Source organism: Gopherus evgoodei, chromosome 1 (genome assembly GCF_007399415.2).
Source record: "Gopherus evgoodei ecotype Sinaloan lineage chromosome 1, rGopEvg1_v1.p, whole genome shotgun sequence".
NCBI classification, from domain to species: Eukaryota; Metazoa; Chordata; order Testudines; family Testudinidae; genus Gopherus; species Gopherus evgoodei.
Genome location: NC_044322.1, coordinates 255730055 through 255745349, shown reverse-complemented (window position 1 = coordinate 255745349; position 15295 = coordinate 255730055). Strand labels below are relative to the sequence as shown.

General features: G+C 41.8%; 1 protein-coding gene across 5 annotated transcripts in view; it reads right to left on the bottom strand.

The window, feature by feature from the left end:
- The window catches only part of BICD1 (BICD cargo adaptor 1), a 297869-nt gene that overhangs the window by 44725 nt on the left and 237849 nt on the right, over positions 1–15295 (bottom strand). For 4 of the 5 annotated variants that reach the window (XM_030543550.1, XM_030543562.1, XM_030543555.1 and 1 more), the window contains exon 7: positions 593–800. In XM_030543550.1, the coding sequence (XP_030399410.1) occupies positions 593–800 (208 nt within the window). Of the gene's footprint in view, positions 1–482; positions 801–15295 lie in introns of all 5 variants that reach the window. The other variant, XM_030543575.1, reaches the window with a different exon arrangement.

Sequence of the window (15295 nt, the reverse complement as noted above, 5' to 3'; positions counted from 1 at the left end):
AGTCATTCCCTTTGAATATGCAGAAAAGTTCATCCGAGCGAACACATATCCTTCTCCCACTCACGAGGAGACAGAGGCAAGCACTATAGCATATCAGAAGGATTGTGTTGGTTTGTTTTGAAAAGAAAAGCATTGACATGCTCACAGAGCATAGCTTTTTTTTTTCTGGAGATTATTTTGCTGTGCGCAAAACCTTAACTCATTTTAAAAGGACATACAAAGTGCACTGAAACACTGACAGAATATAGTCTAAAACTATAAGAAAAAGGAGGAGATAACATTATGGGTAGATGGAATCAGAAACACACTTAGCCAGGCTTTGAGTTTCGATCAGCCACTATTTTTATCCTCCCCTCTCCCTTTTCCCCAACCAAAATAATAAATAATAATAATAATTAATAATAATCTGTTTACAATTCAGTGAATGACTTTAACTAAAGTCTGGCCACTGCACTGTACTATAAAGATCACTGCATGCATACCTTTTCCTCTGAGTGCCACTGCTGACCAGTAAGTTTGGCTGCTGTGGGCCCTGACTATGCAGGAGGAAAGTGTCTACGGTTGGCACGGTGGCTGATGCTTCCTCACTTACTTTAGAGCGGCTGTCCTTGCTCTTTCCAAGCTTGCCTTTGCTGCGTCGGGACTGCTCATGATCGAACTCTAAATCCTCCAGTCGCTGGGTGAGGGCAAGTTTTTGCTGGATAGCCATCCGCAATAGAGAGTTTAAGGTCTTCTTCTCATCCTCTGCAGCTGCCAACTGCCTTTGCATCTCGTCCAACTGTGTGACATACTCATCACACCTGGAGAAACAAATGGAACAGAAGCCTAGTGAAGTATTCTAAGAACCAAACAGAGCAAAGCAGAGATGGGCCTGAACCAACACCCCAAATCTAAACCATAAACCAAGATTTGTATCCAGTTCACAGCTCAAACTCATCTCTAGGGAAGGCCTAATCTCAACCTTGCCCCCCACTACTCCGAGAAAATTTGGATTCAGATCTGGATTTCAGACTCTCAAGCTCAACAAGAAAATTTGGATCCAGAGCACTGGTGCGACCCATGAAAACTTTTCAGATTTCAGATCCAGCTCATGAGTTTAGCTCTAGGGTTTTGATTTAGGACCATCCCTAATTTTGAGCACCATTGTGATGTGGGCAAATTAAACGGATAATTTACATAACACGAAGGGGGTCATAAATAATAAATTCTACCTACAGCAAAGTATTACATAAAACAAGAGCAGGAATATCTTCATTCAGTACCCAGTAGTGCATAGATTGTGTGATGAGATGCTTTCAATTATTAGCCAGTGTTAATTGTTCAAAAGCTATATGCCATTTTTAGGGATCAGGAGGCTGTTTGGTGTTTAGGCCCATTCAGTCCTTGACCAGACTTCCAATAAGGGAGCGACTGAGGCAAATTGTAGTGAGTAGGGTTTTGTGATGTGGACACTTGCTCATTTTACACAAAAGCTGTCAGGTGATAACTTTCAGATACTCTAGCTCACCCCCTTAGCAGAATTTGAAATGGTGAACTGTAAACAAAAGCTTCGTTTCCCATTACCATTCTCCTGATCCACCTACTTCTCCCAACACTTCCATGTTGGAGCTAAACAATAATTCACATCTGATCATACCTCTTATCTATCCCTCACTTATTTTACATCTACGTTTTAGTCTTACAACAACCTGACATTCTCCAACTATTCTAAATGTACATTATTTACATCAGAATGGTTGAATCATGAAACTCACTTTGTACAGTAATGTCAAAGAAATCAATCATTCAGTAGTTTCAGTTTCTAAACCACAGTTATTGGCTCACTCATTTTGGGATTTCGACCCATGTTTCATCTCATATTTGGTCTCTGGGAGGTTTTGAGGTACGACTATATCCCCCAGGTGATATAGTTAACGTTTATAAAATGCTTTGAAAATGAAAAATGAGTCTGACTTGATATGGCTTTAAACAGGGATTTCTAAAGCTGACAGTGGGCCAAGACATTATGTCCTGGCATTAGTCAGTTGCGGGAGTGAAACAGCTTTTATTCTATTAAATGAAGGGTCTCTTTTCCAGTCAGAACTCTTACTAGATGTAGTCCAATTGTCCTGACAGTCAAACTGCTCTATGGATAACTAGAATGGGATAGTATCACTCGTTCTCAGCAGCATCAAATGTTTCCTACATGCTTTTTTAAAAATACTAAAATATGCACCCACTATGTTAGAAATTTCATTACAAAAACTGTTTGAATTCACCATAAAATAAAAAAGATGTATTTAAATAAAATCCTACCATTTCTGTACTAATGGCAAAACCCTATTTAAGTGTCACTCCACAGTAACTCTGCTGAAGTATATGGAGTTACTATAGATTTACAACTGTGTAACAGGGACGAATTTAGCCCTAATAGCACTATCAAAAGGAAATAAACACTCAGTCCACCATTTTATTTTCTCTTTCGAAATGTCTGACTCACAATAAACCTCTGAATTCTCGCTAACTGAATGATGAAACCATTTAGTCTATAACTTTTATCCTTCAGTTAGAAAGCAGGATCACAGTGTTTGGAAAATTTTTACTCAATCTATCTAGACATTGTGCTCTTCTTTCAAGTGATTTCAGCAATTTTAATTGCAAACAAAATCACTGTAAACCAGCCATAGCTTCAGTAATATATGCTTTCTACAGAGCTTTAACAAGCAGGACTGCATTTGATTGTTCAAACTATGGGGAAAACAGATACTGCCGCAATGTTGGCTGGCTTACAGTCGTCTCTGACACCTCTCGCTGATAGAAACAGTTTTATGTTTATGGGTGTTTTAATAAATCTATTTGACAGGGCCACTAGAATGATGTTAGCATCCTGGAAATTAGATCAATTTGAAATACAAATGGCTGTAATACCCACGATTTCAGATTTAAATTCTTATTCACTGGGATCCGACAGATCTTGTATCTCCCTTCTCCAGTTCGCCTCTTCAGTTTACCCAAGAAGAGATAAAGAAACTTTGACTTCTAACTACATCCCCAATGGGAAATTTACAAAAAAAATGTAACTACTAGATTCAACACCACAAACACTTGCAGGATCACACTAGCAATAGAACTGATTGCTTTGCTTTCATATGCCAATGATGCAGTTTCCTTGTTGGGATAAAATTAGTTGGCCTTAGACCTCAGAGAATACATGTTCTGCAACTGCACAACTGCCTTGTAAAACAGTGTAACTGTGCAGTTATTATTTAAACATAAGGCTTAATGAAGATGTGCGTTATTAAAACCAATTTAGACAAACGCACTTCTCACTGCTGTGCAGGAAATCATCGTAAATTGGCTTTAGAAGTTTGGCCATACTAGGAAGTTTTTTTACTGGTTGTTTGTAACCTCACATGTATGTCACTGATGACCTAATAAAAGCAGTTTTCTGACTGTTATCCTTAATTTTCTATACATCTTAAACTTATTTTCATAAGAGCAATAAGACATTCTTGACAATTCATTGCAGGGCAATTAAAGTCACTTGATCTACACCACTATCCAAAGTATGCTATAATCTCTCAGAAATGTACGGCCCATTGTTTCTACGGTTTGTTGAGAACCAGTGTTCTAAAAGGTTAAGCATAGCTACAAAACAGTCAAGTCAAAGGCTATGGTTAGCTTTTGAGGCTGCTGAATCACCGAAGTGCTACAAGTCTCCTTGAAGTCCACAGTGGTGGAAGCTATTCCTGTTTACAGGCGGTAACTACCTGTTGTAGCCATGGTACTTTCCCTCTGTTAAATATTCCATACAACATGCAGTCATGGGATAAAAAGGTAAACATTTCTGATTAAAGAAATAATAATATGCATATCTATAGGGCCTTTCACCCAAAATCTCCAAACACTTTACATACATTAATTAAGCCTCACAAGATATTGTGTGGAAAGAAGTTAAGTGCTAAAATGATGTGGGGTGGTGGGTAAGCGGGGCTCCAACAGGCATTGTGGCTCAGAATGGGAGTTTTAAATATACCTCAGTGATTTAGAAGCACAAATTCTACTGACTTTCAGTGGGACTTGTGCTCTATCCTCAGAGTCACAATTTTCTCCTTAGTTACCCCTGGAAGTAAGCTGATATTGACCCATACCACCAGTCAGTTACCATCACCAACACCCATTCCCAACACAGACTCACCCCGTGATGGCCAGCAAGAAGGTGAGGTGAGAGCCAAGACCTCTTCTCCCTTCCATCAGCACTAGACCGCTTTTTCTCATCCCCTTCCCACTATATTGTCTGCTGTGGCAAGATTGTTTTTTAAAAGGCGTCAGTCTATTACTATGCTCTCTCCATGTGTGTTACTCTGTCACTGTTTCACAGGAGTGATGCTCAAACCCTCTGCCACTCACTCAGAAGGAGTAGAGAGGACAGGCGTCTTGTATCAGGTCTAGGGATATAGGAAGGAGCAGCAGATTGAGTGGGTGGGTTAGGGATCAGATCGGGGGCTCAGGTGAGCAGCAGCAGTTGGCAGTGGATTAGATCAGCTGCTGCTCGTCCAGGCAATAAATAGGAATTCAAATTCTACTCTGCTAGCAGGGTTTCGTCTTTGTTCATGGCTCCAGAAGATCACTTCCTCTGTTGAATAAGCTTCAGCATGAATACCTATTATATTCGCAAACAAAAAATGCCATTATAAAAGTATTATGGCTGAAATAATCTATTAATGGAGTCCAGCTAGTGCCCCAAAACATGATTACACTTAAACTTCTTCACTTTGGAAAAAACCCAAACATTAGAATGTCTGGAGATAACTAGTTAAGAGATTAAGCCTGTTCCCCACCACCACATAATATTTCCTCACTCAGTTAACGTGGCTCATCTGGCCTTAACTGACTCCCTAAATTTTGCAAAAATCCATGCAAAGGTGAAAATAACAACTGTCTTAGGAGAGCATGGGAAATGGATCCTTCTTTGAACAAGAAATGGATTTTTATCAAATCTTCCCCTGCGGTGGGTGGGAGGAGATCTAGAGTTGTGGGGAACATGTGCTCCTGGCAGGAGATGGGGAGCAGATGGGGGATCTGCCCCTTTAGGATCCACGTGAGGAACAGGACTGCTGTTTCCCCCTTGAAGGCATGCTTTTAAAGTGCTGTATCACCACAAAGATGGTATATCTGATTTTGTCAGCGGAGCACCAGAACAAACAAACGTTTCCCTACAAAACAGAAAAGTGTACTTCATAGAGGAAAAAATGCTCTCCTTGCAAATACTATAAGACAGAAGAAATCATTTTAATATCCATATTTACAATATAACTCTTCTTTCAAGAAATGCCCTTCCTGCAGTATGGACTCAGAAACAGATATGTGATGCAGGGTTGCCATAGGGACCACTCTACTTTTCTTGAACAGCAGATTACACAATTGAATTTCATGCTCAAGGCTATGCTACAACAGAGTCACAATTAGAAAAATCTCACATTCTCCCATTTTTTCAGACAGATTTTTTTTTTCTTGAATGGATGCCTACAATACGTTGTTTGGAGTAGCACTTTTTATTTAGACATACAGTGCTTCAAAACAGGGGACAATGACTTGCTGTATCTTTTGAGCATTTGGAAAGAGAGACTTAAATATAAAATTCCTTAGATTTTTGGGGTGGGAGAAGAGAGGGGACATTATCAGCAGAGCAGAACCAAAAAATGCACTGATACATATGATCTGCAGTGAAATTTAAAAAACACACTGACTTTTTATGACTGTCTGTGCCCACAAAATACTACACAACCCCTTTTGAATACTTCAGTGCCACTACCTTTAACCAACACTGCCTTCTATAATTCATGCAGCGACATTTTTAAACACTGATGCACATCACTATGTGATGTTACTCATGGTTCTGATTAACTTTAACAGACATGTGGAGCCTAATTCCAAATAAACCAGCATGCAATAGTGTCATTCATATTTTATTGTTTTTACTCTATACAGTTAGACTCATACAGGAAAACTCTATAGGCCAATGAAAGGCATTTGATCTTGATAAGTGATCCCTTGATTACAGTGGCCCCAACAGTGCCCTTCCATGGTATGACACATGGCCAGAAAGGGCCATGACTCAGATATAAATGACTCAGATTCAACCCTTAAAGACATATGGGGAGATAATGGTTGTGATTTTGTGTATTTACATATATATGTTTCAGAGTGGTAGCTGTGTTAGTCTGTATCAGCAAAAACAATGAAGAGTCCTTGTAGCACCTTAGAGACTAACATATTTATTTGGGCATAAGCTTTCATGGGCTAGAACCCACTTCTAGCCCACGAAAGCTTATGCCCAAATAAATGTGTTCATCTCTAGGGTGCCACAAGGACTTCTCGTTGTTTTTACATATATATGTATAGTGGTGGACAATGTAATCAACAGTTCCTGTCTATGCTGTATTCTGATAATTCAGAGATCAAAAGAACATCCTGGCATTTAAATTAATTGCAAACATGGGATATCTCTGTATACATCTCTCTTTGAAATGTATAGCGAATCATCTGTGAATGGTAGAGGAACAAGCAAACTGCCTTATGTTAATTCGTATAGCTAACTATGCGTGTATTTGGGTAAGATCTGGAATATTCAATAACCTGAGAGGTAATGTGTCCAATCTTTTGGGATTGGTAGAATCTTTTCTTTATGTGATGAAATATGATTTTCAGAAATCTTCATCATATTTGACTTGGGTACCTGGATGGAGGCCTGAGGCTGGGTACTTTAAGGGAACTGTGTTATTGACTTCTGAATAACCAGTAAGGTAATGAAGAAGCTGTTTTATGCTGGTTTGGTAAATCTAAAGTATTGAATTATCCACCAGCTTTGGAGTTTGTCTGCCCCATTCTTTGCTGTTCACCCTAATTGAGTGACCTCAGCAGGCCCCCACTGGGACCTCAGTCACAGTGGTATAGTCATGCTAGGCTACGCATTACCACAGTTTAATTAGGGTTTTGGATCAGAACCACACACTTGTCAAAATTAATTTTGATATTGGAGCGTTTAAGGGTTAAAAATCAGTTACAGTGAATGACCCACGATCCTATAAAGATCATAACAGAAAAAGCCTTGAAGAATCGTGCTCACAGAGGGGGTTGTCTTTTAAGAAAATGGCCCTGGAGCAAAACCTGAAAAATCTGCTAATGACAAGGGATCAGGAAGCAGACCCAGTGAAAATGCTTGCAGTGAGAAACCAACAGCAGTTTGAACAAAGACTGGCAGAAATTCAAATGCAAAAGAAGCAAGCTTTGGCCCAGCTGGAGAAAGAAGCTGCTCAAAGAAAGAAGCCCATGCAAGTCACATGGAATGGCTGGCTGCTGAGGAGAGGGTTGTCAGACTTAAGCTCCAAATCCAAAAAGCAATGGAAGAACAGCAAAACTTGTATCATTCTGAAAGTCCAGTTTATAACAATGTTGGTATGTTATTTGACTTTAGATAGTTGTCTGTGTTTAACCAATTTTGTTATGATCAGAAAGAGGGTGTTTCTAACCTCAGGAAGGTGGAAAATAGCTGTTTGTCTGTGTAAAAAAGCAGTTTGTCTGTGAATAAAGTTTCTGCATGTCCGTCTAATATCCCAGAAGTGAATCTGGCATTAGATGAGACTCAGGGAAAAGTTTCTTTAGAGCAAATTAAAGTTGGTGATCAGGTTAAAGTCCTAATTGAGGAAGGAAAGGGTACAGTCTTGGGCTTGGTCTACACTACGCGTTTAAACCGATTTAACACTGTACCTGTCCATACTACGAGGCCCTTTATATCGATTTAAAGGGCTCTTTAAATCGGTTTCTGTACTCCTCCCCCATGAGAGGAGTAGCACTAAAATCGGTATTACCATATTGGATTAGGGTTAGTGTGGCCACAAATTGATGGTATTGGCCTCCGGGCAGTATCCCACAGTGCATCACTGTGACCACTCTGGACAGCAAATCTGAACTCGGATGCAGTGGCCAGGTAAACAGGAAAAGCCCCACGAAATTTTGATTTTCATTTCCTGTTTGCCCAGCGTGGAGCTCTGATCAGCATGGGTGGCAATGCAGTCCCAAATCCAAAAAGAGCTCCAGCATGGACCGTACGGGAGATAATGGATCTGATCGCTGTGTGGGGAAACAAATCTGTTCTATCAGAGCTCTGTTACAGAAGACGAAATGCCAAAGCGTTTGAAAAAAAAATCTATATGCTACACAGTATTGCGTGACAAGCGTAACGGGAAGCCAGAGATTCAAATGGACGCTCATGGAGGGAGGGAGGGGGTACTGAGGACTCCAGCTATCCCACAGTCCCCACCAGTCTCCGAAAAGTATTTGCATTCTTGGCTGAGTTCCCAGTGCCTGTAGGTTCAAACACATTGTGGTTCAGGGAATAGCTCGTGAATTTACTCCCCCCACCCACGTGAAAGAAAAGGGAAAGAAATCGTTTCTTGACTTCTTTCAGTGTCACCCTATGTCTACTGAATGCTGCTGGTAGACGTGATGCTGCAGCAGTGAAGAGCAGTATCCACTCCTCTCCCCTTCCTGGTGGCAGGCGGTGCAATATGACTGATATCTGTTGTCACCATCAGCCCGTGAGTGCTCCTGGCTTGCCTCAGGTGAGGTCGGCCGGTGGTGCCTGGGTAAAAATAGGAATGATTCCTGGCCGTTCCCAATAGATGGGACAGAACGGCTGGTACCCGTCCTCATCATAGCAACTGGGGGCTGAGCACCATCATCCCCATCCCTTTCCTGTGTAAAGAAAAGATTCTGTACTGCCTGGACTATCACAGCAGCGGGATGCTGGGCTCCTCTCCCCCGCACCGCTTAATGTCCTGCCTGGATTGTCATAGCACCGGGAGGCTGCCTCCCCCCATTTTATCTCACTAACAAGTCACTGTTTGTTATTCCTGCATTCTTTATAACTTCATGACACAAATGGGGGGTACACTGCCATGGTAGCCCAGGAAGGTTGGAGGAGGAGGGAAGCAACAGGTGGGGTTGTTGCAGGGGCACCCCCCGTGAATGGCATGTAGCTCATCATTTCTGCAGGATCTGACATGGAGCAGCTGTGCTCTCTGATACACTGCTTCTCTAGTACACTTGCCCCATATTCTAGGCAGGACTGACTCTATTTTTAGAAACCATAAAGGAGGGATTGACTCAGGGAGTCATTCCCAGTTTTGCCTTTGCGCCCCCGGCTGATCTCAGCCAGGGGCACCCATGATAGCAGCAGACAGTACAGAAGGACAGATAACCGTCATCTCATTGCCAAATTACACTGGCAGAAAACGGTACAGAACGACTGGTAACCGTCTCTGCTATCATGCAAAAGCAACTGAATGCTGCTGTGTAGCGCTGGAGTATCGCCTCTGTCCATGGCATCCAGTACGCATACGGTGACTGTAAAAAAAGAAAAGATGAACGGGCTCCATGGTTGCTGTGCTATGGCATCTGCCAGGGCAATCCAGGGAAAAAGGGCGCAAAATGATTGTCTGCCGTTTGCTTTCCCGGAGGAAGGAATGACTGACGACATTTACCCAGAACCACCCGCGACAATGATTTTTGCCCCATCAGCCACTGGGTTCTCAACCCAGAATTCTAAGGGGCGGGGGAGACTGTGGGAACTATGAGATAGCTACGGAATAGCTACCCACAGTGCAACGCTCTGGAAATCGACACTAGCCTCGGACCATGGACGCACACCGCTGAATTAATGTGCTTAGTGTGGCCGCATGCACTCGACTTTATACAATCTGTTTTATAAAATCGGTTTATGTAAAATCGGAATAATCCCGTAGTGTAGACGTACCCATGGTGAGTGATGGATTGTTGGCTAGTAAAATTTGTGAAAGTGTGCTTACCAATATGAAAATTATTTGCTTAAAGTAGCTCAGTATAATACGGAGAATAGCAGTTTATGTGTTGGGGTAGCAAACTTGCCTGTTAAGGAAGCTGCCTCACTTTCCAGGTATGTGTCTGAAATCAGCCATTGGTGCTGGAACAAAGAAAAAGATATCTCCAATTGTTTGTCTGTTTTAAATAGCAGCATGCCTGCTGAGAAACAGTGTCTCTCTCTGTCTGTAAAGCAGACAGAAGAAGCCTGTCAGCCTCTGATGGTTGAAGATTTATCAATTGACCCAAAGTTGATTCTGGATACAGCTAAAGCCCAGGAAGGAAGTGGTCCTAAATTTGTGTCTGCTAGGGATAATGACATTGTAACTAGGTTGCACCCAGTTAATGTCACAAATAGCTCCCAGAGACTAAACGATTCTGGTGCTTCTATTTCGCTTGTTGCTAGTGTGTTGCTGGGTAAAGATATGGCAACTATGTCTGATCAGGTTGATATCATAGCCAGCCAGGGCACAAGGAAAACATGAAGGTGATTTGACTATGTTACCCACTGACAGTGTGGAAACTTGTAACAAGGAAGAGAATGCTTCTAATCTTTTGACTATGAAGTCTAGCAGTGTACCTGAAAGGGAGCTGTGTAAAAATCCTCCTGATGGGCCAGAGGTGATTCTGGATGTAAGTGAAACTCAGTAGGAGTTTGGTGTGTTGTCTGTTGTGCCAAAGTTGGTTCTGGACATAAATAAAGCTCAAAAAGAATCTGTTGCAGTACATGATATTGTAGAAGAAAAGGAATTTCTTGGTAAAGTCTTTGAAGTCTGTGAAAAGGGATTGTTTCCCTTGATTCTTAATGGGCCATTGTTGATAGTAAACAATCTGTCTTCTGAGGAAAGTGTGTTGGTGCCTAATGGTCAAAGTCTTTCAAATGTGCATAGATCCACTGGCCTTGCTTTTGAAAAAATCCAGTGTGGATAGCTTTGAGAAGATTTCAGATAAAGTAAAAATTGTTAGAGAGTTTAATCAGCTTGTTGGAGAGACAATGTTGTTGGGACAGGAATGTCTTCATGTTAATTCTTTGAGTAAACAGTTTATATCTCAGGTTCAGAGGGAAAACTGGATAGCTGAATCTGCAGAGCAAGAGAACAGCTGTGCAGTTAATCTGTCGAGAATACAGAAGATGGCAGGTAAACTTAGGGTGACCAGGTAGCAAATGTGAAAAATCGGGATGGGGGTAGGGGATAATAGGAGCCTATATAAGAAAAAGTCCCCAAAATTGGAACTGTCCCTATAAAATCGGGATATCTGGTCACCCTAAGTAAACTCTCATCTCTAGATATTTTGGATATGTCTTGTAGTCTCTTAGGGTATGGCTACACTTGAAACTTCAAAGCGCTGCCGCGGCAGCGCTTTGAAGTGCGAGTGTGGTCGCAGCGCCAGTGCTGGGAGAGAGCTCTCCTAGTGCTGCACGTACTCCACATCCTCTACAAGTGTAGCTCGCAGCACTGGGAGTCGTGCTCCCAGCGCTGTGGCACTGTTTACATCGAGGCTTTACAGCGCTGTACCTTGCAGCTCTCAGGGGTGTGTTTTTTTCACACCCCTGAGCACAAAAGTTGCAGCGCTGTAAAGCGCCAGTGTAGCCATGGCCTTAGTGGTCTTGACCTCTGATTCTATGTGGAAGCAGAGGTTGTTAGGGGAAAGACAAAAGAACCTTAAATCTAACATGCTAGTGAAAATAGATGGTATCTCTTTAAGACAGAGTCCAGCCTTGGAACTGGTAAAGGCTGAGGATCTGAAAACTGGTAAACAGGCTAGTGTCTGTGTTGATGTAAATTACGTGACTTGACTGGGGGGAGACAGACTTGCTCATAGCCATTAGCAAAGAGGACACACGCAGCCAACCGATGGATTCTGTTAAGCAAAAGAGCTCAGATTTTGACCCTCCAGAACAGGGAGAAAGGGAAAAAGATTATTATGTAATGGAAGTACAGGTTAACTCTAAAATACCAAAACACCAAGGAAGTGGTTAAAGTGAAATCCTATGTTAAGGAAAACCCTAAAATAAAGAAGAATCTACAAAGGTTCAAAAGGAACACGGAACAAGCTGACTAACACAGGATTTGTCTAAAGAACAGGCGAGGCATGACAAAGATGATTGTAGACATACACAGGTGATAAACCTGATGTTAATATTATTGTGAATAATTGTGACTAACTTTTTGCTGATAACAAAAACTGTAAAAATGTACATTGTGCACAGTCTTTTGGAAAAGTCCTTGAACATGTTAAAAGGGTACATAATAGAGACCCTTATAATTATGCTGTTTGGTTGAGTAAGAATACACTCTGGATTAAAAAGCCTAATAACATTAAAGTTTCACAGCTAATGCCATGCACATTCCTAAAACTTTCCACAGCAGAAAAACCATTACAAGCTTAAACTGCTGTGCAAAATGGGAAACTGAGGTACAACACCTCCCAGCCTTCATGGCTGAATACCAGAGTAAGTGCTCTCTGAAGAACATTAATGGCTATGTTAAGTCAACATGGCCAGAAATGGTTAAACATCCTGCAAAATAAATGACTCAGGGCTTGTCTACATCACAAAGGCCACGTCCAGACTAGATATTAAAATCGATTTTAGATACGCAACTTCAGCTACGGGAATAACGTAGCTGAAGTCGAATTTCTAAAATCGAGGTACTCACCCGTCTGGACGGCGCTGCATCGATGTCCGCGGGTCTCCGTGTCGATTCCGGAACTCCGTTCGGGTTGATGGAGTTCCGGAATCGATGTAAGCGCGCTCGGGGATCGATACATCGCGTCCAGACTAGACGATCCCCGAGCAATCGATTTTAACCCGCCGATGCCGCGGGTTAGTCTGGACGAGGGCAAAGTTGCAGCGCTGGTGAGGGGGTTACAGCGCTGCAACTTAGGAGGTGTACACATCTGCAGGGCATCACCAGCGCTGCAACTCCCTGTTTGCAGCGCTGGCCGTACTCCCGTTTTGTCTCGGGTGTAGAGGATCCAGCGCTGGTGATCCAGCGCTGGTAATCAAGTGTAGACACTTACCAGCGCTTTTCTTGACCTCCGTGGAATAAGCAGGTATCCCAGCATACCTGAGGAAGCCTCTGGTAATCAAGCAGGTCTCCTTCCCCGGTTTGCTCTCGTGTTCCCCAAACCCCCGAGCAAGCAGGTCTCCTTCCCTGTGGTTTGCTCTCGCGTTCCCCGAATCCCCGAGCAAGCAGGTCTCCTTCCCTGCGGTTTGCTCTCGCGTTCCCCGAATCCCCGAGCAAGCAGGTCTCCTTCCCTGCAGTTTGCAGGGGGGTTCGGGGAACACGAGAGCAAACCGCGGCGAAGCTGGTCTCCTTCCCCGATTTGCTCTCGCGTTCCCCGAACCCCCCTTGAAGCCGCCCAACAGCGCTGCAGTGTGGCCACATCTAACACCACTTGCAGCGCTGGTTGCTGTAAGTGTGGCCACTCTGCAGTGCTGGCCCTATACAGCTGTACTAATACAGCTGTAACAACCAGCGCTGCAAAATTGTAGATGTAGACATACCCACAGATTCAACACTTAAAGACATGTGGGGAGATAATGTTTGTGCTTTTTGTATATTTACATATATATGGGTAACCCCCTGATTTACATTAATTCTTATGGGGGAATTGGATTTGCTTAACATCGTTTCACTTAAAGTCACATTTTTCAGGAACATAACTACAACCTTAAGTGAGGAGTTCCTGTATGCGTAGTGGTCGACAATGTAATCAACAGTCCCTGTCTATGCTGTATTCTGATAATTCAGGGATCAAAAGAACATCCTAGCATTTAAATTAATTGTACACATGGGATATCTCTGTATTCATCTCTCTTTGAAATGTATAGCAAATCATCTGTGAATGGTGGAGGAACACAGTGTCCCAAGTGGGATAAAGAAGTGCATTCAGTACACCAACAACCTAACATTACCTTGACATTTCCTTTCTCAAGCTTTCCAAAGTGCAGCCACATAGCAGATTATTGGCTCATGCTCTACATGATAAGCAGTCTGCTTTATGCCACTGACGCCACACCCTCCTCAGGTCCTTGTTGCAGACTGGAATGGCCTACATCTATATATACACCTCACAAAGTGTGCTTTTTAAAAGATGAATAAACAGATTTTTAAAACCTTTACAAAACCATGCATTTCTGGAGTGAAGTCATTGAAGTTACATTCACTCAAACCAGCTGTTGATCTGGCTCCTAATTACTATAGAAAAGTTCAAGTATGAAACTGTGCATCTAATATGGTTAGATTAGTGCAATGGTTCTCAAACTTTTGTACTGGTGACTCCTTGCACATAGCAAGCCTCTGACTGTGACACCCCCCCAATATATGAAAATCATTTTTTATTAGGGCTGTCAAGTGATTAAAAAATTAATCGTGATGAATTGCACTGTTAAACAATAATAGAATACCGTTTATTTAAATATTTTGGATGTTTTCTACATTTTCAAATATACTGATTTCAATTACAACACAGAATATAAAGTGTATAGTGCTCACTTTATATTTTTTTCTTACAAGTATTTGCACTGTAAGAAAACAAAAGAAATAGTATTAGGTGAATTGAAAAATACAAGTACAGTAGTGCAATTTCTTTATTGTGAAAGATAAATTTACAAATGTAGAATTATGTACAAAAAAACTGCATTAAAATTAAAACAATGTAAAATTTTAATCTGCAAGTCCACTCAGTCCTACTTCTTGTTCAGCCAATTGCTCAGACAATCAAGTTTGTTTACATTTGCAGGAGATAATGCTGCCCACTTCTTGTTTACAAGGTCACCTGAAAGGAGTTCTCATGGCACTATTGTAGCTGGCATCGCAAGGTATTTACATGCCAGATGCACTCAAGATTCATATGTCCCTTTATGCTTCAACCACCGTGCCAGGGGACATGTGTCCATGCTGATGATGGGTTTTGCTCGATAACAATCCAAAACAGTATGGACCAACCCATGTTAATTTTCATCCTCTTTTGAGTCAGATGCCACCAGCAGAAGGTTAGTTTTCTTTTTCGGGTTCTGTAGTTTCCGCATTGGAATGTTGCTTTTTTAAGACTTCTGAAAGCATGCTCCTCACCTCATCCCTCTCAGATTTTGGAAGACATTTCAGATTCTTAAACCTTGGGTTGAGTGCTGTAACTATCTGTAGAAATCTCACATTGATACCTTATTTGTGTTTTGTTAAATCTGCTGTGAAAGTGTTCCTAAAATGAACAACATATGCTGGGTCATCATCCAAGACTGGTATGAACATGAAATATATGTGAAATGCAGGTAAAACAGCAGGGGGCATACAATTCTCCCCCAAGGAGTTCAGTCAGAAATTTAATTAATGCATTTTTTTTTTAAATGAGCCTCATCAGCATGGAAACATGTCCTCTGGAATGGTGGCAAAAGCATGAAGGGGTATAC